This window comes from Amia ocellicauda, chromosome 22 (genome assembly GCF_036373705.1).
Source record: "Amia ocellicauda isolate fAmiCal2 chromosome 22, fAmiCal2.hap1, whole genome shotgun sequence".
NCBI lineage: Eukaryota > Metazoa > Chordata > Actinopteri > Amiiformes > Amiidae > Amia > Amia ocellicauda.
In genome coordinates, this window is record NC_089871.1 from 8,538,548 (window position 1) to 8,564,034 (window position 25,487).

Genomic DNA, 25,487 nt, shown 5'->3' on the forward strand with positions numbered 1-25,487 from the left:
TAGAATGTTAATCTCAGAAGATGATTGAATTGACTTTCAGGGCCGATGTTGTTTATATGCTACATCTCCAAACCTTAAAAACAAAAATGTGGGTTCGGGAAAATTAAGCATTTCTTAATTTTGAATCTTATAATGAATAAAGATTTATACTGTAATATTTTCCCCCGTGTTTTTATATGCTTGGGTCTCACAGGGTTAAATTAGAGTCAGCAGAGACGTAAGTAAAATAAAATGTATTCCTTCCCAATTAAAAAAATAAACAAAAAACGACTTATTTTAAGCATTATAATACATTACGCTACAACGTGACAATCACCACTAGGAGGAGACCAGTCCTTTGATACGCTATGGTAACGAGTGTCTTTAAATAAATACATAAATAAATAAATACAAAACTGAAATAAAACAAGCCCAGGGGAAAAACACAGAAAAGAAACAATCACTCGCTCACAAAGAGGACAATTGCTCAAGGCAGGCTCCCTTTCACCGGCATCTGCAAACAAATCAAAGAAACATAAATCACTGGCAAGAACAGCAGCTGATAAAATACAAAACACATCCATGTGTAATTACATGAAACAACACCCCCGGGAGTTCAGCTCACCCTGCACTACCCCCGCAGTGCATAACAATCTAATCCTGCAGGTAAACACGCTCGTCTGCACACTGCTGCACACTTTACTGTCATATACAATTGTTACTATCCAAACAATATCTGTTTCCTAGAAGCAATACATGTCATTAAAAGTTACTGTTGATCTGTGATTGCTTTTAAATGTAACATATTCACTAAAACCCTGCATGTACCGCGCACTGATCTCCAACAGGATTTTCCAAACCGCTCTTGGAGGCCCCCTTGTGCTGCGGAGATCTTAATTGCTTAATTGAACTAACAATGCGCCCAAACACACACACAGCGCGGTGGTGTAAGATGCTAACCCCACCTCCGGCCCGACTCCAGCCCATCCCCGGGCTCTGTGGGAGGGCACTGGGGTAGCTAGGTTACAGGATCCGGTTGCACCAACACTGGTCCTCTCGGTCGCATCTCTCCGGGCCACAGTCAGCGATTTGGACAGCAGAGGGGGCTACAGCCGGGGACCTTTGCCTCTTGTTTTCGGCGACGATTGTCCCCACTGCTGACAGTCACTTGCGTGTCCGAGAGACGAGTAAACGGTGAGTAAATCTTGTTCTGGGGTAGTCTGCTTAAGTGGTTAAAATCTGTAACACACTGAGCCGAGGGAAGTGGACAGACCAGTTTCATAACGTGACTGCGCCGCCCTGACGTCACGATCTAACAGGTTATTTCAGGTGTTAGTAATGCAGATTGACAGTGTACTGAAAAGCACGTATACTATCTCTGGCACACACGCCCAGTCCCCGGACACACAGGTCGTGTTTGTATGCAGATCTGCGCGGCTCCACCAATGGGATCGTTGGGATTCTGCAAATCTGTGGCAGACCTGCGGAAATCTGCGATACCAGAAAGCGAAAAGTTACTATTGCAGTTTATTATAATGCTTCTGTGCAATAACCGTGATGCTCCAGTCCACAGTATTTAAGCTCAGGTCACTCTATAGCACTGCACATACAAGTAACCACTAGAGTGTGCTTTAATACAGGTTTAATTGTTTCATATTGTTTGTTGCTGTATTCAGTGTCATGAGTTGCCCAGATGTCCCATTCGGGCTGCAGACAAAAGGTGCCTGCCCTCGGGGACTGGCGTGACGCTGGCTCCTATTATTAGGATCAAAACGCTCACGTCATTGGGAGGGGTTTAGGGAACAGAAAACTGTTGATTAGGGGATATTGAATCAACTTGTCTGCCTCTTCTCTTCATTCTTTTAAGATGGAAATCCCCAAAGCAAAACTGGATTGCGAAAGGGTGGCACACAATTATAATTTAGTTTAGTCTCTTATTACAGGTTGTCTTTGCAGTTTGTCTCTGTCGCTGAAGAGGGTGTCCTCATGTTACACAGTGCTCTCCAATCACAATCGCACACCTGCGGCGCCACAGCCAATCAGAATCGAGGTCCTGCACAGAGAGTCTCTCCCACTTTCACCTGTTGTCTCAAAGCTGACCGCTAACTGCACTTTTCCCACAGAAATGGCTTCACAGGAGCAGGAGGAGGTCACGGAGCAGGTGTGTCTGGAGTCCGATCTGCAGGATGGACAGTAAGTGACGAGCACTGCCTACACAACTGCCAATCAACCGTCTGCATAGCATAGGGACAGACATGGGGGCAGAAATGATTTTGTATCAATAATAGGAATAATATAGAATAGTTTTAATAATTTAAGCAATATATGATGGTAAGCCAGGCTTCCGCACTAAATATTTGTATGTATAGGCTGCATTGTGTCCAGTGAGATGGGCTGAGTTATGGGTGAGGCAGTATTGGCGCTGAATTTCAGCCCTGCAGGTGAGAACTGAATCTCTCTGTGCGCTGAGCCCGGGTCACTGAGCCGTGTGTGTCCGTCTGTCTGAAGGATGAAGGAGGTAGAGGTGGGGAAGCAGAAAGTCCTGCTGGTGCGCAGCGAGGGGACGTACAGTGCGGTGGGCAACCTGTGCACTCACTATGGAGCCCCCCTCAGCAAAGGTAACTCAGCTATGTTTGTGTGTGTGTGTGTGTGTGTGTGTGTGTGTGTGTGTGTGTGTGATTGTGCAAGTGTGTTCAGCTCTCTGGCCACCTTCATGGTGTGCCACTTAATGAAACTTCGAGCATTTGACAGTTTTGACTGTTACTAGTCTGAAAAGTTAGGCTACTCTGCTTCAGGATAACTTAGAATTGAAGTATCTTAATTTTTGTACTGTATTTGAGCAGTTTTGTTTTGCTCTTTGTTCCGTAAGTCACCATAAGGGTGTCTGCCACTAATCATAAAATTACTCTGCGTTTCCTCTTAATTGAGCATTTTCTTCCATCATTTCTGGCCTAATAATACTAAGACAAAGACTTGGTCTATTTTTTAAGAAACCAGCCCCTGCAGATTTTCCCTGCATGTGGTGTTAGATGACTGTGGCCATTAACAAACATGTCAGTTTTTTCCTGGAAGGCAAAGGGGTCTCCTGCGCAGGTCCTGGGGGGCCGTGGTGTCTTCTGCATCTCTCTCAATGACTTCTTAGCCTCATGTGTTTTGAGCCCAGCAGTGACACATTGGACACGTTATTAAAGCTGTCTCTCCCGTTGCTTTCCTTGGCTGCAGGGGCCCTGTCTGGCAACCGGGTGCGCTGTCCCTGGCACGGCGCCTGCTTCAATGTGAAGTCCGGGGACCTGGAGGAGTTCCCCGGCCTGGACAGTCTGCCCTGTCACAAGGTGAGGGGGCGTCCCTCTCTTTCTACACCTGCGGTTCCTTGTGTGCTTATAATAATCTTGTATTCAGGGACAGTACAGAACCCCAAACTACAATACTGGCAAACAATAGTTCTTAAAGCCCAAAAAGGTATGAACTAGAGCCCCCTGACTGATTTCTACATATTACTGTAAACACTACTCTTGTTCACCAGTAGTGGGGCTCTTTTATTGGTTAAGATGTATACATGCCCCCCCTTATATATATTTATTTATACATTTTAAAAAGGACATGAAAGAATAATGCACCTGTTCAGTTTAAGTAGTGCCATGAAGTGAACAGCGAAAATTAAAAGCAGCCTGGAGACTGATTTTCCTCTTCTTTCCCAAGGTAAAAATCAAGGACAACAAAGTGTTTGTGACAATAAATAAAAAGGTGAGGCTGTCTTTCAACTTGTTCTTCAATTATGATTTGATCTCTCCAACCCCAGCACTGCCCTAGTCAGTGTTTGGGGGGGGGGGGGGGTCAAGGTGTAGTTCTCACCAGTCTTGTCATTGTTTGCCCTCAGACAGTGCAGGTGACCAAGAGAGTGAAAAGGATGGGCTGCCGAGAGACGGGACAGACCCACACCATCCTGCTGCTGGGAGGAGGTGAGTGAGTGAGTGTGTCATTTTGTCTGTTTGGTGCACACACTTTATTGTGTATCCCCGTCGGTTACATGCCCCCCTTAATTGTGCCTGTCTGTCTGTCTGTCCAGTACATGGCTCTCATCACATGTCTGTCCCCTCATTGAGTCCATCTGTCTGTCCGGCACAGGCCCAGCGTCGCTGCTGTGTGCAGAGACCCTGCGTCAGGAGCACTATGGGGGCCGCATCATCATGGTCACCAAGGATGACCTGCTGCCCTATGACAAGACCAAGCTGAGCAAGGTGGGGGTGGCGGTGGGGGTGCCGGTGATTCCCCCCCAGACCTGATAAAGCAGACCCACATCGGTCAGGAATAAAACCATCTGTCTTCATTCGTCCGGTCAGAGATAAGCCCCCTTTCAACTTGTTCTTCCCAGGTCATGAACGTGGACAGCCAGAACATCCTACTGCGGCAGATTGAGTTCTTCCATCAGTACGACATTGAGGTGTGGATGAGAAAGGAGGTGAGACCCCGGGGGGCTTGGTGTCAGAGTTGGGGTTTGGAACTACAAGATTAGACCTGACTGCACACAACAACGCACATCAATCTGCACGGAAAGTAGAAAGAGTCAAAAAACAGACTTTGTGGGAAGCGTTTGAGAAGCAATACGTTTTGAATTTGTACCCTTGTGTCTTTACAGGCCGTGTCTGTGAACACTGATAAGAAGATGGTCTCTTTCAGCGATGGCTCTGTGCAACATTACAACCAGCTTCTCATTGCCACTGGCTGCAGGTGCGTCTCCTTCTATTGCTTCAGCTTTCATAGTAACAATATGCTGCAATCGACTTCCTAAAATTCATCCATCTTCCACATTTTCAACTCAGGGGGCCATGGTTAGATCTTTAAGCTACACAAAATATTTGCGCTACACATAGCCAGTCCCAGAGAGAGGATTCGAGGTCATGTGACGAGGGCCCGGGGTGATTGTGCTGTGTTGTTGCTTCACACACAGAGCCCGGACACTGGACTGCCCTGGTGCTGACCTAGACAACGTGAAGGTCCTGCAGACCCCCGATGATGCCGGGAAAATCCACCAAGAGGCAGTGGGCAAGGCCGCAGTCATCCTGGGTGCCTCCTTCATAGGTAACCCACCAACATTGCAAAAAATTCTTAACTCTTCATATAGTCTCTTACCGGGACCGGATTTCTTGCACCACTCCTAGTGGATGAGAACACACAAACATGGCACCTGTTGTCGTCGGCACCGGTAAAGTGTCTTGTCTGGTTGATGGGTACTTGTGTTGTTTTTTGTTGTGGTTGTGCAGGTATGGAGGTGGCGTCCTACCTCTCGGACAAGGCTTCCAGTGTGGCAGTGATTGGCAGCAGTGACACCCCCTACAAGAACACCCTGGGGGCAGAGATTGGCAGAGTCACCATGAAGGTGGGCGACTCAAGTTAAGGGGCTCCGTTATGGTCCCACACACTACCATGACTTGACCACGGCGTGCTACATTGAACCCTGGTGCAGCTCACTCAATGGGGCGACACTAACCTGGGGTTCCCTCTCTCTGTATTTAAGATGTTGCAGGAGAAGAACGTCCATTTCTACATGAACGACGGCGTGGCTGAGATCAAGGGGGAGAACGGCCAGGTGATGAACACTTCCTAGTTTTTTTGCTGCCTTGTAAAACACCCGGCGAAATGTCTTCCGTACGCCAACCATGAACGGAGAAGCAGGCGATGTTCACTGCACTGCCAACTGACCGCTTCTGTCTCCGCAGGTCAAAGAAGTGGTGCTGAAGAGTGGGAAGGTCTTGCCCGCAGACGTGTTCGTCATTGGAATAGGTACACCCACAAGTTTTGTGAGGAGCCTGGCATTTTCTTTTCGCTGGTCAGATCATGTTCAAGTTTCTGGACTTCCGGTCAAGTTTCGAGTTAAGGGGTTGTGCGTGTCCTCAAGATGGCTACATCTGATGTCACTTGAGTTAAGATTGGATGAAGAAGCTCACTCTTTCCTGTTCTCTGTTCCAGGTGTCTTGCCCAATTCGGATTTCCTTAAAGGAAGCTCGGTTGAACTGAATTCCAAACAGGCTGTCATTGTAGACAAGGTGAGATGCCCTATACACTGGATGCTCTGCTGACACTGAGCCCTTCGCCAGTTACAAACACAAACCACTAGTGAGAGCTAGACAGTTGCTTGCTGACACTCTCAACGTGCTGCAAATGTTCGCGTATCTGGGTACCACGTATCTGAACCCCTGAATGTAGCTGATCACACACATCTGTACCAGTCCCGTAGTTTCCTTTAGCATGATGGTATGCATCATGGTTTACTACACTTCTCCATGCTTTATCATGACTTTAATTAATTCGCCCCAATATACCATTACCAATGACATACTGCACTTAGCTTTCACAAGGGGCAGCCTTTCCGAAATGACCCCTGTGAGACAAGGCCAGATCCCACCCGGTGTCTGACCTCAGGTACTCCTCTCTCGCAGTCCATGAAGACCAACGTGCCGGACGTGTTCTGTGCAGGAGACGTGGCGTTCTTCCCTCTCGCCCTGCGGAAGGATGCGAGAGTCAGTATCGGCCACTGGCAGCTCGCACAGGCACAAGGTGAGGGAGAAAAACACTTTGAACTTCCAATATTTTGAATTTTCTTGCCCCAGTTTTGTCCCTGGGTTCTTGTCACTCTATGGTGGTGTATCAAACACACGTTGCTCACTCAGGGTTTGTGAACGATGCACCCTCATTGGACTTGATAGCAGCCCCTGATCTAAATGCACATTGTCCCCCTGCTGTCTGAATTCTTCACAGGACGGGTTGCTGCCCTGAATATGCTAGGCAAGCCAGTGGAGATCAACTCTGTCCCCTTCTTCTGGACGGTGCTGCTAGGAAAGAGCGTCCGTTACGCAGGTACTTCTCTGTCCAGAGTCTCTCAGCTGACGCTCACTGAGCTCGAGCTCACTCGGGAGGGACCGTCGCATCATGTCCTCCGTAGGGTCAAAGGGTTATAGTTCGAACCATTATTCTAGCATCAGCCTGCCTGCAGACAACCACGGCACTGGGCATGATAGTTCATGTTTAATTTAATGTCAGTATTGTTTAGAGAACAGGGAGAAAAAATTACAACAACAAAACACCTTTTTAAATCCTTATGAAGCATCTTAAATGAGCCGTTGAGTGTCTGATCTCGCTGTTTGTCCCACAGGCTTTGGCGAAGGGTACACAGAGATTGTCGTGAAGGGCAACGTGGAAGAAATGAAGTTTCTTCTGTTTTATATCAAGTGAGTAAAACTGCTTCTTTCCGAGTGGGCGGCTCTGTGGAGTTATGTCAGAGTGATGTGCGATACCACACGGTCATGTCTCAGACACGGTGGACAAAAACAAACAAACAAACAAACTCCTCCCAAGTCCACCTTTCTCCATCGGTCACGGCCATCTCTCCTCTCTCTGAAACAGGGACGGCATGGTTGTGGCAGCAGCCAGCTTGAACTACGACCCCACGGTGTCCCAGGTGGCGGAAAGGCTGGCGTCAGGGAAGAGGATTACTAAAGCACAGGCCGAGTGAGTGGACTGGGTCCCAATCTGGCTTCAACAGACTCCCAATGCCTGTCAGAGCGATTCATACCAGGGTTTGCACTGACGAATCCAGAAAAGACACATTTTGAGTATTTTAGCTACATTCTGTCCTAATAGGAGGCTTCCTGATTATGTGGAGATTACATTTTGAGTAATGCAGATTTGGACTTCCGATGTAAAGGCAGACTCCAGTTAAGTTAAGGCTCTTGTTTCTCCTAGGGGCTGGGTGACATGCATTCACAATAACCACGTAATTGTACTCGTCATCACAACATCATGTTCACGATATTTAAATCTTAATCCTGTATCTAGGTTTCTTTTAAATTGCCCAACCCTGCCCTCAACAAGTAGGACAGTGGGGCAGCAGATGTAAAGGATATTCAAGATAACAAAAAGCTGTATGTGTTTCCACACACACAAACACACACACACACACACACACACACACACACACACACTGCCTCATTTCAATGTCTTGTTTTTCAGATCTGCTGACCTGAGCTGGCTGAAGCTCCCCTGACACCGCAGCTCAGTTCAATCGCGTTCAACTGGGAAGACCAGGGAATGTCGCTGCCCTCCTATAAAGAGGCTGCGTTTTTTCTTCCTTTATTCTTCCTTTTTCACAACTACCAGACAGATCCTGGATCTCTACATTTATAAATGCTTGTGATTGATAGTTGGCTGCTCGATTGGTTTCCCCGTGCTGTCTTTGGCCAGCGAATACAGTTTGGCTGGGTTTAATGGACCCAAGTGTCAAGGCTGTTATAAAAAACATCAGCATGAGATAGAGAGATGAGCTTGTTAGCTGACTGGGTTGCAGGCAGGTAACGAATAAGAATTGCAGAAATGAAATAACTGCGAAGATGCGGGTGATCCGCAGTGTTCCCTTAACCTTGCGCCAAACTACATCCTTGCACAATGCTCAGTTACAACTGGCAACAACATAGCTTGCAGAGAAGAGTCTGGACGAACATAACAACAAGAACCCAATCCAGCAGCCAAGGCCTGTTTTAAAGAGAAATGCTGTGCATCCCTCTCAGTGAGTTTCTTATCTGTTTGCAGTGCGACATAGACTACTTCCTGCACAGTATGGCGGATTGTTTTTCAGACTCTGATTTTTCCACACACCCTGGTCCCCGATTTCAGACGAGACGCACTGCCTGCTTTTTGGCTTGAATTAAGCCTCCGCAAAAAATGTTTTATTCCTTTGATTCAAAAGTTATCAGCCAAAATCCATGGCAATGACCTACCATAATGGGCCGGGTCCCAGGCCACATTTCGGCATAACCTTAAAGCATGTTTGACCATTACAGCTGGTGTCATCAAACTGGGGACCCCAGGGGGCAGTGGTAATAATCAGGCAGACTTTAGTGCACTTTCATGTAATACTCTACAGTAGGAGGGAGGGTAATTCCAGTCCTAGAGGACAGCAGCAGTTTCTGGTTTTCATTCCACCTCAGGTCTTAATTAATTAATGGAAGTCTTTATTAGAATAAGAATTTAAATTACACTGTTTTATTCCAGGTCTGAATCAGTTCCAAACTGAAAGGTTCCTTATAAACCCTCCAGGACTGGCATTGCCCTACTGTCTGAATATATTACTTGCTTTGGGATTTTTGCTTTTATCTTTTTGTTCTCCTCTGTATAGACGCTCGCAAGACACGAGTGAGCGAAAAGCTGTCGATGTATTTAACTCCACAAACGTCACTCTGAAAAGTCTTCTGCTTCGTACCACAAACAGACCTCAGGCATAATTCACTTGAAATGCCATTTTAACTGTTCTCTGACAGTCATGTGTAGTCATGTGATGGACTCCGTTATATAGTGTGGCTCTGAACCAACAGGCCCTGGGCATTTCTTTGGCATATACCGTGGTTTGTTACATTTATGTGTTTAGTCAGTGAAAGACGGAACTCACAGCTGCTGAAGACTCCTCAAGTCAGTTAAATGTTTAAGCGCTTTACTTTTTAAATGCAAGTAGATGTTGTGAGGGGTCAGATTTGGGTCTTTGACAACAAATGCAGGTTAATTTGAGAATAAAATCAGGAACTGGGTATGTGTTGCAGCCGTTTGTGTTCCATGTCGGTTTTCTTTGTTTGTACCGACTTTGAAAATAAAGTACATCCAGAAGGAAGCGGAGCCTGGCTTGTCTTTGTTGAACTGTTTGACAAGACTGTTGTCCTCCCGGCCCCCAGTCGACACTACTGCGGTGAGGACAGCGCTGGTGAAAGTGGTCTCTGGTTCTGGTCAACATTTTAAATAAAGTAACATAAGTCAGATATCAGAATAATATGAAAACACAAACATATAAATATAAGGAATATCTCTGGGTTCTATATTTTAAATTTATCTATATAAATATTTTTGGGAGTGGGTCAGTTCTTAAACTAATTCAAAATTAACGTCACGCAACCATATTTACAGTAACACCTGAATATCTCTGGCAACACATAACAGATAACGCCTTTTTAGGAAGGTGGTCAATGAAGGGGTCAGCACCTCAGGAATAAACAGTTTGCATGATATATTATTGTATGATAGTATAGTATGCAATTAATATCAGTATGCAATCAGAGTAGTATAAGTGCTATAATTAAGGCGGCCATTAAGTGAAAAGACAAACAAAAAGTACAGCACCAACTAACTCATATCCACAAAACAAGCAAGCAAGCAAACTTGTCACAGCACAATATATCAGATATATTACTTAGGAGTCTAATAATATGAGTCTTACTAATACTATTATTATTATTATTACTGTACACTATATTATATGTACAATAGTTATGTTCGTTTTCATTATAGTATGCCAGTTAGTATAGTATGTATATGGTATTACTAATAAAAATACATATCCCAAAGAGTAATTAAGATGTTTTTAAATCATAAACCATCTATTATACGCAAATTCTAGGGGGGTCATCCGTACACAACCAGAGGGATAAACCTGACATATAGAAAAAACGTGGAAAATGTCTAACTTTCCCTTTCTGATCGGTATATAGAAATAAGAATCAAAACCCAATTAAATCACCCTTTATCTGACAGCGCACTCTATGGTACCTTTAGACGCGGTCCTCCTGTATCCCACAAGCCCCGTGTTTCAGGAAGTCATTCGGTGTCAGCGATGGAGGAAGAGGAGCTGGAGTTTGCGGACGAGTTAGAGGCGATTTTAAACCTCACCCCCGAGGTCCAGCTGGCCATAGAGCAGGTAAACACGACGTGCATTCACAGCCGTGCCGCGGACAGTGTTTCGGGGTCTGCACGGTGTTGCCCCTTCACAGCTGCCATGGTCTGTGTACAGTGGGTGTGAGACGTACCTGGCGTATGGTGGATGACGACACCATGCATTGCAAACGAAGATTAATGCATTAATTTACATATGAGCCCAAACGAAAGAAATCCCAATGCTGACCCCCCCCACAAGGCTGTGTCCAGGTGTTTGAGATGACACCCTTATTTGTCAACCTGTTGCCGTTATGCTAATTGATGTGTGTCTGTTTATACAGCAAAATAATGTCAGTGATGGTGTCAAATGTGTCTCTGTGTCCAGACTTCAGCTGGGACCCTGTACTACGACACTAGCTATACTGTCAAAGAAAAAGCAGCCTAGCAAATGTAGAGATGCGTGTATCTAAGTGATTAAGCCATGCAATTCAAATATATTCTACCCATTTACAGTCCATTAAATAAATGCAACAGAAAATATTCAGCTTTTGATGGATCAATTTGAATTTTGCACATCTAGAAGTCTCTTGTGTGTCCTGCTGTCCATGTCCATTAATCGATATGAACAGGTCTCTTGAGAAGTACACAGCACGGACCAATGGGGTACAAGAAGGATCCACTGCCTGTCCACAGCTCAATAACACTGTAAAATAAATGCTTTCATTAATATTAAACAATTGATTTTTCATCTGAAATCGCTTGACACGACTTGTTTTGTCTTTCTGTTGATCTGTGTGTAATTTTATGAAACCGCGTGTTGTTGAATGTAGGTTTCCATCCCTTGATAAAGGTATTAGCCCAAAAAGCAAACACAAACTTAACCAATTAAGGATCATTCATTAATTATCCAATTGATAATCTTGCCGCAGGTCTTTCCCAGTCAGGATCCGTTGGACCGAGCGGACTTCAATGCGGTGGAGTACATCAACACGCTGTTTCCAACCGAACAGGTAGGGATGTAAACAATCCAGTCAATAAAGTAGCTGAGATGTTCCCAGTCAGAAGAGAGACCATTGTTCCTGAGTGGCTAATGTTCATTGACATTATGACATTAGCCACTCATGAATATTCAGCACAGCCACAACCTGCCCAAGCCCTGATGTCATCAACCAGACTAATCTCCCCCCGCATCTTGCCCTTTTCCCCCTCAATCTTCCCATCCTTAAACTTGTATCATTATTTGAGCTGCTTTGTCTTTCATAATGTTCCCAAAAAACGACCTTTCTTTATGTTATTTTTGCAGTGAGGTATTTCCCTGTTTTGGCTATGTAAAGCACTGTACCCTGTGTGTTTGTTTTCTCCCTTATCAGCCACATGTTTTTTGTATTTTTTATTCCATAACCCTTGTGCAAGCGGATTAACTGTCAATTTACTGTAAATTGTCAAGTTTGAAGAAAGATTATGCTGATTAAACACTGGAAATACTGGCAACTGTCCGCCAGAGGGTGCTGTTTAATTTGTAATATATACAGATTTATTTAAAACCCAGTTTCATTTCTGACTCTTGTTTTGAGTGGTATAGTATTTCATTATTGTTTGACACAGAACACAATAATTTTCCTTTATTACTATCTCTATTTTCCCCGAAGAAACAAAGACATACATACACAGACATATTTGTATGTATGGGTCTTAAAGTGGACCATGCACTGGTTATTTTTATTTTTGGGAGGTGGGATATTGTGTCATGAAATTCCAGGTGAAGGTCTATGTGTCCAGCAGTTCCCTGTGTTCTGGATTTTGAAAACCCTTGCTTTGTCTTCCAGTCGCTGGCGAACATAGATGATGTGGTGAACAAGATCCGTCTGAAGATCAGGTGAGCGCAACGCCGCCATTCCCCCAGTGGGCCACGCCGCTCGCACACTCACCCACCGGGCCGGGCTGGAACTGACGCTGTTAAATTGTGTGTCACAGGCGGCTGGATGACAACATCAGGACGGTGGTGAGAGGCCAGACCAGCGTGGGGCAGGATGGCAGACAGGTGCGTGCTGAGTTACTACCGCAGAGGCTGTGATCGGTGTGATGTGAGAGATGGAGGTGACCAGAGACACGGGGGCGGGAGAGAAGGACACAGGCCGACTTGTCCAGCCTGACCCTTGGATCGCCACACCCCGCCATTCACACACTCCTGAGGGAGAGAAAGAGGGAGGAAAATGAATGGAAATGTCGCTGTTGCATTCTCAGTGGCACCCCCTGCTGTCTGAGAGTGTTCTGAATCTGGTGAATAAGCCCTAGCTCCCACCGTACAAGTTTCTTGGGTTTTCGAAGCAGTGAAATTGCTTCTGTCTTGGTTTAAGAGTTGTGATTTGTCTGCAATATATTCCTCTGTTTTCAGTGTTTTTTTTAAATCGCGGTTAAAAAATCTTTAATCTTTATCATAGTGGGAATCTCTGATTGACCGTAGAGCCATTCTCTTTCAGTTTGGAGAGGTGGACGCCTCGTTTTAAGACAAAGAATGAAGTGAGGAGTGCAAGGTACCGAGTGGGGGTCAGTCTCACAGTGCCAGAGGATGCCCTGGTCAGTCGCGCAGTGCCAAAGGACGCCCTGTCCCGCCCATTGTGTGCCGGAATGTGGAAAATCTGGAGTTCCGGAATGCTCCTTTTCCTTCATTCTGACTGGTTTCCAGTCTCTTCTCCTGGGCCCACAGCGCTTTTCCATTGTGCACAGAGGAAAATCCATTTTGCAGCTGGAAATCTAGGGAGGTGTGGATTACAGATGGAGAGTCTTGGTGTTGTGTGTGTGTGTGTGTGTGTGTGTGTGTCTCTCTCTCTCTCTCGCTCTCTCACTGTGATGTCAGTATTGGTGTCAGTTTCTGTGTGTGATGAGAAGGGAGGGTGTGGGGGAGATGGAAAAAAGACAGTTTATCCTTCGTTTAATCTGCGTAGTATTTATCAGAGAGCATTGTGACCAGACCAAGGCAGCGAGGGATCTGGGGTTGGATAATATTTTTAGCTGCTGGGGGCCATGGGATTGAGGGAAGGGAAAAAGGGGGAGGGTGTGGATGTGGTGGTGTTTTTTTGTGGGGGGGCTAGAGTTCTGCCTGCCTCAAAGTCCTCGGCCCAGGAAAACTGTGAGAACAGAGAAAAGCTCCCGCCACGTTTTAGGAAAATGTTTGAGTCATCAACACCATAGAGGCTGAGTGGAGTGCAACTCATTGTCGGGGTTTGGGGGGGGGGGGGGTGACAGGCTGATAAGAACCCCTCCTGCTGTTCTCCCAGATGTTCAGCCTGTTTATTTCAGGGTTTCCTATTTCCCCCTCTTGAATGGTTTATTTTGGCCTTGTTCGCGCACGAATGGAGCTACTTTTCAAGCAAGCTTTAGGGGCGTCTAAGTGTTGGTGCAGCTGCCATAAATTTTTGTTGTTGTTATTGTTGTCATCATTATTCTGTCTGGCTTCTTTCTGCACTGTTGGAGAGACGTAGTCAGCTGCAGCCGCACTGTCTAAGACCTAGTTTATGGGTTAAGACTCAAGTCGCTGTTGTTTTACAGCTCACACACAGTTTATTTGTGTGTTTACTGTGCGTGCGTGCGTGCATTCTCGTGTGAGCCATGTTCGATCACCACACGTCGATGCAATGGCTTCTGTACAGAGAATCCGATCCCAATGCGAAGTCTGATGTGTGTTTCCCGTGTGTGCTGGGATTAATCACCCACAATGATCTGTTCATTCACTTTGTGGGGAGAATTTACAAAGTCACAGGCTTGTGTAATCACTGCCCTCCTGCCTCTGACACTGATCCTGGCATCAGTCTCCTAGTTCTCCAACAACCACAGAGGCACGCTGTCCATCCCCAGCCCTGCCTCCCGCAGCACTGTGGCTGCTGTGTCGGGAGAAGTGTGTGCTTCAGGAATCTGCTCTTGACCCCTGACCCCGGCTTGGTGCCTGGCCTCTTGTTGTTCACGGTCCTGAGTTAAGATTCCCCCCCATCCCCCGAAACCACACGCAGACTTTCTTCATCTTTATTTTTAAAAGAGCCCCTTGTAAAAGCGGTGAATGCCGAGGGCAGCTGCTGCCGGCTGGTGGCATTCCTTGTGTGAGGGCGCGGGAGGGCGGTCCGGGCGTCGCTCAGCTGGTGCCGTGCTGCGCTGCGCTGAGCTGGGCTGGGCCTACAGAACTGGCACCACACAGACTAGTGGTCTATAGGCTTAACCCATCTGTCTTAGTTATCTTTAAATAAACCTTGGGCAGGCTGTGGGGAAACACAATATTTTTGCCCCCAGAAGCTGTTTCCTCGTATTTATCTCCTCTCGTGACGCCAGAAACCTGTTCCACAGAACTGAGTGAAATGAAAGGCCTCTGGCAGTTTTTGTTTCTGTTTATGTTGCCGTTTTGTGTTTTCCAAATATTTGTGGTGAAACTCACACGGTTTTGCCTGTGTTCAGTAAAGAGCCGCAGCTGAATGAAGGAGGCAGTGATGCTAGCGGGCTGAGGCAAGGCACTCGTGACTTGGGCTGAAATACCTTCGTGCAGCTGTTGGCAAACCTCTGAGCAGGAATGCGAGAGCTGAGGTCTTTGTCGGGCTGCTCCGGTTTGTTTTAATATCTCTGGTCAGGGCAGAATCGCTGAGCTGCGCTTTCTGAACATGTGGGCCGCAGCGCTGGCTGCTGCTCAGCCCTCCCTTGTGTTTTTGTTCTGATTCCTTTGTTTTTGTTATTTTTAGAGACTTTCCATCTTTTGTGGAAAGCCTGATTCCGTCTCTGTTAGATGAGACATACAGTGCAAAGCGTTGCCTACATTTTCAACGTTTCATTTCAATTGTGTTCTTCAAAAGTGAACAAGAATAATGATCTTGTGGGGCTCAGAAGCTGAACTTTTATTCCTCCAGGGTGGATATTCACAGGTTTGTTCTGTGGTAGTAGATCGTGAGCAAAATCCTCCTAAGCGTTTGTGTCCCTATTGGCCTTGCTCAGCCCTGCCACCGTCATCTAATTGGTGGAGATGGTGTTGAAAAGAAGGCGAGCAATTCTAAGGCGAGGGCTCTAACAAATCTGTCTACCCCAGGCCCAGTCACAATCCACTAATCCCTGCCTTCCTCTCCCATCCCAGGCGCTCGAGGAGGCACAGAAGGCCATCCAGCAGCTCTTCGGCAAGATCAAAGACATCAAGGACAAGGCAGAGAAGTCGGAGCAAATGGTGAGTAAAAATAACTCGGCACCATCCAGCCACCATCGTATCACGGGCTGCCGACTGCAACTGGGGCACGGGTTTCTCAGACGGGTTTTCTCAGACTCTGGGTGGGGTGGGGGGGTGGGTTAGTGGTTTTGGTTTGGCATCTCTGATACCGTTTAAGCAGCTGCCGAGCCCTGCATGCTTGCTGTGTAATTAAAGCTGCCTAATTAAAGTGAAGGACTGAAACTACAGTAGAGAATGTAGGATATGAGAAAAATTCATAAAATAACCAACCTGGAAAATAGTCAGAGTTCCTATTTATGAAATTTTGTTTATTGCATACGGTATGATGTTTTGTTACTTTAAAGTAGCCATAGTTTACATTAAAAAAGGAAAAAACATGATCTGAGTTGGAATTCCCTGATTTGACGCGAATTTTCGTACGGATTTGTTTTGTTTTCGTTTTCTGTCGTCTCTCTCAGGTGAAGGAAATCACGCGTGACATTAAGCAACTGGATCACGCCAAGCGCCACCTGACCACCTCCATCACCACCCTGAACCACCTGCACATGCTGGCAGGGGGGGTGGACTCCCTGGAGTAGGTGCCCCTCAGCCCGCCTTCCCGTCGATACCCGTTTCTTAATTTCAGACGGCTAATTTAAGAAACACAGATTCAATTCCGCATTTTCTTTATTTGGTTATTGTGTTTCTGTAGTGCTGGGTGATTCTGCTTTTTAGTCTTTTTAATCTCTCCCCTCTGTGCTCTCTGCCTCTCTCTCTCTGGCAGGGCGATGACGCGGCGACGGCAATATGGAGAAGTGGCCAATCTCCTGCAGGGTGTGGTCAATGTGCTTGAGCACTTCCACAAGTACATGGGCATCCCGCAGATCCGCCAGCTGTCTGAGAGGTACCCGCTCACCCTCCGCTCCTCGCTCTCCGGACTTTTGTTTAAAACCTTTATTTCTCGTGCGTCTGTGAAAGAGGACTGTCGCGTGGCGTTCATGGAGGCAGATTCTGTTTCCGCTGGTGTCCGTTCCGTTCTGTCAGGGATGTGTGGGTTGCATTGCTTCCCTTTTTTATTTAAAATCAAATCCTTAGGGCCATAATGAGTTCTTGATCCCCACGCCAGATCTCAACAGGGCGTGTCAGAGCACAGGTCTCCAGTGAGTCCCAATCTCTCTGCCCGGCGACCTTTGGTGCCGAGAGATGTGTTTGTTTTTCTTGGATGTGATTATAAGGCCCTGGGTTTACGACGAGGCGTGTGGGAAAACAAAAGCAGTTCCTTGAGAGTCTCTGCACTTATCTTGGGCAGCAGATGGGAGTGGTGGTGCGGCCCTCCCGCCCACGCATGGTCCCGGTGGTCCGTCCGTTATCTGTATAGTGGGCGACGCATCCTGCATGGGAGCCACTGGGTAGGTCTGACCAGCACAATGTGAGCTCTCCCGGCCCACGCGCCCTGCCCGGTGCCTCGAGACTCTCCTGCCTGGTGCTGCCTTCCCTTTAAAAGGGAAACTGGTCCTAAAAGCTGAAGTTTTGGGGTTATTTTGAAGACGTTGAAATGCAAAGACTCCCTGGAAATATTTTTTTGTCTGTATTTAGCACTTGGTTGGCGCTTGTTATGATTGTAAACAATCGCCAGTGACTGACAAGTCGTGCTGGCTGTGGAAAGAATAAGTAAATAAAGTAAATGAGAAACAGTCCTGGGTCGGCCTGGATGTCATGCGTGGCATTTTGTCTTCAAACGAGTGAGATGAGAGGGCTGGTTCAGGCTGTCCGTCCCCGCGGTCTCTTGTTTACTCTGAAACGCACTTGTTGCACCGAGACGCTGCATCCAATAAGAAAACAAACGCTGCCTGGATTAAACGGGCCCTGGGGAACTGACTCCACAGCGGCCTTGCTTTACATGGCATGGTACTGTGTGCATCGCATCTGTTTCCTATAGAAAGCAATTGCATAGAAAGCAATTTTTTTGTTTTGTTTTTTGGAATTTTTGTATGTGGCCCCCTATTGATTTCCTCAGATACATTCTTTTTTGATTAAATAGTTTTGTCTTCCTTCTTTCTTCTACATGACAGAGTGAAAGCTGCACAGAGTGAGCTGGGAACCCAGATATTGGCAGACTTCGAAGAGGCCTTTCCTTCACAAGGGTCAAAGGTGAATTCAAGTTATTATTTTAAGTATTTATCTGTGGACTGCTGTGTTTGCAGTCCTTCCAGCCTTTGACATGGACTTGTGAACAAATTAACCCGGGTGTCCCTGGAACAGAGCACTTGGGCGGGTTTCTCCTGTGACCGACCGACTGACCCATCACCTCTCTGTCCCCTCCAGAGGCCCGGTGGTCCCAGCAATGTCCTGAGGGACGCCTGCTTGGTGGCGAACGTCCTGGACCCCCGAATCAAACAGGAAATCATCAAGAAGTTCATCAGGCAGCACCTGTCCGAGTACCTGGTCCTCTTCCAGGAGAACCAAGACGTGAGTCTTGACTACGGGCAGCGACCATACTGTTCAGACCATGACGGTTGGTCATCTGTGTGGTTTTAATTCCGTAATAAAGCCCCTGAAATTCAGTCGTACGAGAAAACCAGGGTAAAGCTTGAGATGAGCAGAGTGAGGGTATGTCACTCAGGTCTGAGGTGGCCATCTTGGCTCTGCAGTAGCTGTGGATATCTGGGTTCTCTGAGGGTCAGATCCGGGGGTTCGGTGTTCGGGGGCTCATGTCCGCTGTGCGTGTGTCGGCTGCAGGTGGCCTGGCTGGACAAGATCGACCGGCGCTACGCCTGGATCAAGCGGCAGCTGGTGGACTACGAGGAGAAGTACGGGCGCATGTTTCCGGCCGAGTGGTGCATGACCGAGCGCGTGGCCGTGGAGTTCTGCCACATCACCAGGTACTCCTAGCGCCGGGATATAAAAAAGTACAGATTCTGCCTTGAAAGAGAGAGAGAAAGATAGTTAATTAGATTTCCAGGAGTGAAGAGGTTAAGTCTTAAGACCAGACGCTCTCCGCTGCATTCCTGAAAGAGGCGGCTGTTAATTTCTGGCGTTGCCCTTTCATTCTGGGTCTGTGAACTTGTGCGGCCGAGTTAATGAGTTCCCCTCCCAGTGGAATAATTAGTGCAGTTTCAATAGCAGGAAAACTTGTCGGCAGATCGGCCAAAATCCGTTCCTTCATGTCCCGAACGTCAGGGAAGTTTGTTGTTTGTTTGTTCTTGCTGCCCCCGCTAAAATTGAAATGTAATTATCGAGTTACGCCGAGGTCATATCATGTATGTGTTCAGAACCTCTCCTCCACGGATCCCTGAGTCAAACCACAGGAATGAGTGCTCTTCGCTGTAGAGAAGAAAATAATAACTGTAAAGAGCAGTAATGAATAACTAATTCAGATTTATTGTGGGTGTGAAATTAATCATTACAGTTTCGGGAGCAGCAAACTGTTCTCTTTGATTGTCTGATTAAATGTTTGACTAACAAAGCAACCGAAACAAGTGAAATATTGTAGCACAGGAATGCGGGTCTCTGAGGGCTGAACCGAATCGGAATCCTGGGTGATCTGGCTATGGGGTCAGGGGTCAGGGATCTGGTAGCTACTATGTTGTTCCAGGTGCTGGGTTAGAGATGTGATATCAAACGGGCGCTGTACTCAGGTTGTGACTGTTGCCTGTCTGTGTGTGTCTCTGTGTATGTCTCTGTCTCTGACTCTGTGTGTCTCTGTCTCTGTCTGTGTGTACGTGTGTGTTAGGACAGAGCTGGCAAAGCTGATGAGAACGAGAGCGCGGGAGATCGAGGTCAAGCTGCTGCTCTTTGCCATCCAGAGGACGACCAACTTCGAGGGCCTTCTGGCCAAGCGCTTCTCCGGCAGCACGCTGAGCGACGCCGTGGGGGTGAGAGACCGAATCGGCTCACTGTAACACACACAAAGTCACTGTCTCTCTCTCTCTCACACACACACACACACCCACACCCACACACACACACTACCTCACTTTTGGTTCCTAAGCCCCCAGGCTTTGCTGTCATTTTATAGAAGAAACCAGAGCCACCACCCCCCAACACGAACCCCTTCCTGGAGGATGACCCGGTTGGCGAGGACTCGGCGCTGGAGAAGGAGGAAGAGCTGGACCGGGTGAGTCTGGCTGTGACCCGTGTCCCCTATCGGGTCCAGAGGGCCCCAGTGGCTGGAGAGCATCTGATCTAATGGAGACAATAAAATGGTGCCAGAATCGTTCAAACCCTCCGAACACTGAAACATGAAGGAGGACAAAGTGAAAAGGGTGAAATAGTGAGCGTTGTGCTCAGTAGTGACAGCGATGAGTTTTCCACCCTGACTGTGACCGATGTTTTCCCTTCGCAGCCACGGAAGCCCAAGGCCCCGGACAACCCTTTCCACGGCATCGTGTCCAAGTGCTTTGAGCCACACCTCTACGTCTACATCGAGTCCCAGGACAAGTGAGTCATGCTCTGGAGGCACGCAGGGGACGCCTACCTGTAATGAAGGAGGGAGGGCTGTGTAGAGGAGCAGGCCAGGATAAAATCTAGTTCCCTTTCATCTGAGAACAGCCAACAGAGGTTTTGACTCCTGAGCGTAGTGGCAGGAAGTGTCGCGTCCCGAGCTCGAGATGAGCGATGGGGAAGCGAGATTAGTCCTGGTCGAGGGGTGTAGTGGCATCGTCTCTTGAAACAGATCACACATAATGAACAGAGCAGCCAGGGAGCGGGACAACAGCGCCCTTTTGGACGACAGTTTAGCACAGTTCAGAGAAGCCTCTCTCTCTCTGTCTGTGTCTGTGTCTCTCTCTTTCGTGTCTCTGTCTCTCCACTAAGCCAGCACTGTTTCCCATTATCTGCGTGACCACAGACGCTTCAGATCGACTGAAAACTGCCTCGCCAGCAGATCGCTCCCGCCCTGCTGCCCCGCTGTGGGATTTCTGAACGAGATTGTTTGGAGTGGGGGGTTAATTCTCTTCAATTATCTGTGGCTTGGAAGCGGTTCAGGGAGAGAGAGATGAGATCTGTCCTCCTCCCTGCCGTCCCTGCGGGCGAGAGTGGTCTGGGGCCAGCCGGGATGATTCGTTCTCAATATTTCACTAGTTTTGTTTGTCCGTGAGCGAAAAATTGTCCTGGAGAACCCAACAAAACTTAAATCTCCACTACAGCACTGAGTACCATTAATAATGGGATAAAAACACCTCGTTCGATGTCATTGGCTTTCCTCTTCCCGTCCAGTCCATACGTCTTGACGTTTCTTGTCCCCCCGTCCGCAGGAACCTGGGGGAGCTGATCGACCGCTTCGTGTCGGACTTCCGGGCGCAGGGGCCGCCCAAGGCCAACTCGGAGGAGGGTGGCGCAGTGCTGCCCAGCTGCGCGGACCTCTTCGTCTACTACAAGAAGTGCATGGTCCAGTGCTCCCAGCTCAGCACCGGTGAGCCCATGATCGCGCTCAGCACCATCTTCCAGAAGTACCTGCGCGAGTACGCCTGGAAGATCCTGTCGGGGAACCTGCCAAAGTGAGTCTCTCTCTCTCTCTCTCTCTCTCTCTCTCTCTATCCCCCTCTCTCCCCCCATGTGCCCGTCCCATTCTGAGCCCCCCCCCGGTCTCTCTGTCCCTGTGCAGGACCAGCAGCGGCAGCGGGGGGGGTCTGACAATCAGCAGCCTGCTGAAGGAGAAGGAGGGCTCCGAGGCAGCCAAGTTCACGCTGGAGGAGCTGTGTCTGATCTGCAGCATCCTCAGCACGGCTGAGTACTGCCTGGCCACCACCCAGCAGGTCAGCGGGAGGGGCCAGTGAGGGCCCGGGCCCTGCAGGGTCCGTTTATACACGCACACGTGGGGCAATCGGGCCTGGCTGTGTGTGACTGACCCGGCCTGCTCTCTGTGTCCCTCCAGCTGGAAGAGAAGCTGAAGGAGAAGGTGGACAAGACCCTGGTGGAGAGGATTAATCTGACCGGGGAGATGGACACCTTCAGCACGTGAGGCCTGCACTCGCCTGCTCTCTCTCTCTCTCCTCTTACAGTTTCTGTTTTTATCTCTCCATCTCTCTCTCTCCTCTTGCCGTGTCAGTTTTTCTCTCACTCTCTTCTCTTGCTGTTTCTCTATTTTTCTCTCTCTCTCTCCTTGTCCCTTGTTGTGCAGAACATACAGGTTGATATTGTGGTAGACCTGAAATTGGAGGTGCAATCAGTTCATATGTTCGAGCATTAAAAACAACAACCACCACCAAAACAGAAAGAGAAATATGGTTCCGGAACCCCTGCCCTGTTCTGACGACCCTGTTCTGTCTCGCAGTGTCATCTCCAACAGCATCCAGCTGCTGGTGCAGGACCTCGACGCTGCCTGTGACCCGGCCCTCAGCGCCATGAGCAAGGTGGGTCACTGCCCGGGTCTGTGTCGGTTCACTCAGACGGGAGACCCCCAGTCCAGTGGGTTACATCTGCCACCCTCCTGTCACTGGTGTATTACCGGTGTGGCCCAGTACCCTGTTACCACATTGTCACTGGATCTGATAGGAACTCTTGGTCTCCGTCATACTTCTCATTCATTGTCGTCTGTCTCGTGGTGGTTTTTTTTGGCGGTTGGCGACCCGCGGCTCCCCCTGAGAGCGGCGTGTTTATAATCCGCGTCTCTCTCTCTCTCTCAGATGCCGTGGCAGAGCGTGGAGCACGTGGGTGACCAGAGCCCCTACGTCACCTCCATCGTCATGCACATCAAGCAGAACGTGCCCATCATCCGAGACAACCTGGCGTCTACGCGCAAGTACTTCACCCAGTTCTGCATCAAGTTCGCCAAGTCAGTACCCTGCGTCCCTCCGTCGCTTTCATATGACATCATTATGAGACGTTTCATATGCTTTGTTTCAACACCAGATATTTATTCCCCTCTCTCTCGCTCTCTCTCTCTCTCTCTCCTCCACAGCTCTTTCATTCCAAAGTTCATCAACCACTTGTTCAGGTGCAAGCCCATCAGCATGGTGGGGGCCGAGCAGGTACAGTAGAATGGGGGGGTCCTTGGTGGCGGGCCTGTCTGAGTGGGGATGTCCCTCTGTTGCAATGGAAGCCCCAGACATGTCTCTTCCCAAAGAAATCCCTTGTTATGAACTAGAACAGCGCCCTCAGCTTTGTTCCTGGGGGGAGCACTGTCTCCTGCAGGACCCTCAACCCTCATGGACCAGAGCTGCTTGCCACGGCTCTAAAACACGCCCCCCGTCGACCTGCAGGGTGTGTCCCTCTGCGGCCACCGTCCGGCTGTAGAGCGCGTGCCCCTCTTGATCTGTCCCCTCTCTCGCCGGGCAGCTGCTGCTGGACACGCACTCCCTGAAGACCGTGCTGCTGGACCTGCCCTCCATCGGCTCCCAGGTGGTCCGCAAGGCGCCCGCCAGCTACACCAAGATCGTGGTTAAGGGCATGACCCGCGCCGAGATGATCCTCAAGGTGGGAACGGCTCTCCCTCTCTCTCTCTGTCTCGGCTTCTCCCTCTCTCCCTCTGCTTCTCTCGCCTCCCTCCACCACCTTCTCCTTCTCTACCTCCCCTTCTCCCTCTCTCTGGAAATCCAGGGCGCAGTGGCTCTGAAGACGTGGCCACGTGCCCTGGATTTCCAGTGCTCGGCGAGGATTTCCACCGCCGGTCTTTCCACGCTCTGGAGCTCGACTCTCTCCCTGCCGGGGTCTTGGTGTTCTGGGAGGGAGTGGAAATGCAGCCCCAGGCCTGTGTTTTATTTTTTTACACGCTAACCACAACAAGGCCCCCAGGCTGCTCTCCGGCACGGCGCCAGGACAGTTGCTGAGTAAATCACTCAGCGCAGGGAAGAGCGTCTGAATTCCAGGCAATCTGCCGCGTCCCCGTCCCCCCGCCGCTCTTAGCTATTCCCTTAACACCCCCTATGGTGTGTGGGTGTGTTTGTTTGTTTGTGTGTCTGTGTATCAGTGTGTCAGTGTGTGTTTGTCTCTCTGTGTCTGTCTGTCTGTCTGTCTGTCTGTCTGTCTTGTGTGTGTGTGTGTGTGTGTGTGTCAGTCAGTCTGTCTGTCTGTGTCCGTATATCTAGCTGTCTGTGTCTGTCTGTTTCTGTGTGTGTGTGTCGTGCTGGGGAGTTCAGTTACAGATCTCAGCTTGTGAACAGAAGTGTGTGTTTATGTGAACAAATTCTTTCCATTTTTTTTTTTCTTTTTTGTGGAGTTTTTCTGTCAGTAACAAACTGAACCCACAGAGATTTGGGATTTAGTTCCAGAAACAGTCCTTTTTTAGTGTGTGTGTGCGTTTCTAAATGTGCTGATGTTGAGTAACTGTGTTTCTCATTAAGACAAACGACGCAGACTGGTTTGGGCTGAGACAGCTGTCGACTAATTGCCCTGGAGAAGGAAGCATTAAATATAGCAACTTTTAACACTCGTTTTGTTCAATTTAACACCTATTTTTAAAACTGAGCTGAGGATGGTTTATTTTTGGTATCTGACCCTGTTTTCCATGTTTCTTTTTCCAGTGTCACACTGTGCGATAGAGACTGATAATAATGTGGTGTTTTCCTCCCACTCGCTCTGTCTGCATTCACTCACTCTCTCTCGCGCGCTTGCTCGCTCTTGAAGCTGGTGATGTGAGAAAAAGATTTTAAAAACTCACAATCAGGCTGGTATGATCAGAGACCTTTGTGTAATTGCCACAGGGGCAGGAAAGAGGGGGTAAAAATGCTTATTCACTCACATTTTTGTTTCGTTTCGGTGTGTCTTGCGTTTTTCCTTCTGGGGAATTAATAAATAATTAATTGTTTCTTTAACTATAACCACATGGCAGTTTTTTTATGGATTCTGCCCTTTGTATCCTGTGTCGAGTTGTTCTGAGGCTCCCTGTCCCCCCAGGTGGTCATGGCCCCTCACGAGCCCCCCGTGGTGTTTGTGGACAACTACATCAAGCTCCTGGCCGACGGGAACCCTGAGACGTTCCAGAAGATTCTCGACATGAAGGTGCGTGCCCCGTCCCCGGTCCCTTGCCCTGTCCTCTGCCCTGTCTCCGTCCCCTGCATAGTCCCCAGTCCCCAGTCCCCTGCATAGACCCTGGTCCCCAGCCCAGTCCCCGTACCCCTGCCCCTGCATAGTCCCCAGACCCCTGCCCTGTCCCTATCCCCGTCCACGTGTGCTGTCCCTGGTCCCCTACATTGTCCCTGTGCCCCTGCGCTGTCCCCGGTCCCCTGCGCTGTCCCCACACTGCAGGCGGACATGCAGCCTGGTCTGAGGCTGGGATTGCTTCTTCGCTGACACTGTCTCCCTCTCTCTCCCCCGCCTCCCGGTCCAGGGTCTGAAGCGCAGCGAGCAGAACAGCATGCTGGAGCTCTTCCGCCAGCGGCTGCCCACTCCCCCCTCCGGCCCCGATGGCGGGCCCTCCCTGTCCTACAGCACGCCCACCCCCGAGCAGGAGTCCTCGCGCATCCGCAAGCTTGAGAAGCTCATCAAGAAGAGGCTGTGAGCGGAGCGCCGGGATCCCCCATGCTGGATGGCCCTCTCCCGCCCGTGGGCCCGAAAACATCCTGGCCTCCCCAAAGAACCACCGTTTTTCTCCACTACTGTTGTTATGATTATGATGTAAATGTTACCTTTCTATTGTTGGACGTTGTTGATGAAGACACAAAACACTGAATACTTTTCTGCGCTTATTATTTATTAGCACTTAGTC

The 25,487-nt window shown here is 48.6% G+C and overlaps 2 protein-coding genes across 2 annotated transcripts; both read left to right on the top strand.

The window, feature by feature from the left end:
- The first annotated feature begins 1,019 nt into the window (after positions 1-1,019).
- On the top strand, positions 1,020-9,634 carry aifm4 (apoptosis inducing factor mitochondria associated 4). Its single transcript, XM_066696164.1, has 19 exons — positions 1,020-1,173; positions 2,103-2,172; positions 2,488-2,597; positions 3,202-3,311; positions 3,679-3,723; positions 3,857-3,938; positions 4,105-4,217; positions 4,352-4,438; positions 4,616-4,707; positions 4,928-5,058; positions 5,241-5,356; positions 5,495-5,566; positions 5,697-5,760; positions 5,947-6,023; positions 6,417-6,534; positions 6,736-6,834; positions 7,130-7,205; positions 7,381-7,485; positions 7,987-9,634. The coding sequence occupies exons 2-19, from the start codon at positions 2,105-2,107 to the stop codon at positions 8,018-8,020; spliced, it is 1,599 nt and encodes a 532-aa protein (XP_066552261.1). The 5' UTR covers positions 1,020-1,173; positions 2,103-2,104; the 3' UTR covers positions 8,021-9,634.
- Positions 9,635-10,594: 960 nt separating this feature from the next.
- vps53 (VPS53 subunit of GARP complex) lies at positions 10,595-25,451 on the top strand. Its single transcript, XM_066696244.1, has 22 exons — positions 10,595-10,711; positions 11,598-11,678; positions 12,495-12,544; positions 12,643-12,709; positions 15,776-15,862; positions 16,321-16,436; positions 16,626-16,745; positions 17,914-17,992; positions 18,167-18,310; positions 18,581-18,723; positions 19,575-19,716; positions 19,860-19,958; positions 20,187-20,281; positions 21,097-21,339; positions 21,447-21,597; positions 21,717-21,799; positions 22,116-22,194; positions 22,468-22,616; positions 22,743-22,812; positions 23,120-23,257; positions 24,677-24,781; positions 25,110-25,451. The coding sequence occupies exons 1-22, from the start codon at positions 10,628-10,630 to the stop codon at positions 25,278-25,280; spliced, it is 2,496 nt and encodes an 831-aa protein (XP_066552341.1). The 5' UTR covers positions 10,595-10,627; the 3' UTR covers positions 25,281-25,451.
- Positions 25,452-25,487: the final 36 nt, after the last annotated feature.

Bases quoted from the DNA above. Each gene is read 5' to 3' on its own strand.
- aifm4 (XM_066696164.1), top strand. From the start codon at position 2,105: ATGGCTTCACAGGAGCAGGAGGAGGTCACGGAGCAGGTGTGTCTGGAG. The intron at 3,312-3,678 runs GTGAGGGGGCGT...TTCTTTCCCAAG, and splicing joins ACAGTCTGCCCTGTCACAAG to GTAAAAATCAAGGACAACAA. The intron at 6,024-6,416 runs GTGAGATGCCCT...CCTCTCTCGCAG, and splicing joins AGGCTGTCATTGTAGACAAG to TCCATGAAGACCAACGTGCC.
- vps53 (XM_066696244.1), top strand. From the start codon at position 10,628: ATGGAGGAAGAGGAGCTGGAGTTTGCGGACGAGTTAGAGGCGATTTTA. The intron at 16,437-16,625 runs GTAGGTGCCCCT...TCTCTCTGGCAG, and splicing joins GGGGGGGTGGACTCCCTGGA to GGCGATGACGCGGCGACGGC. The intron at 21,598-21,716 runs GTCAGCGGGAGG...GTGTCCCTCCAG, and splicing joins GCCTGGCCACCACCCAGCAG to CTGGAAGAGAAGCTGAAGGA.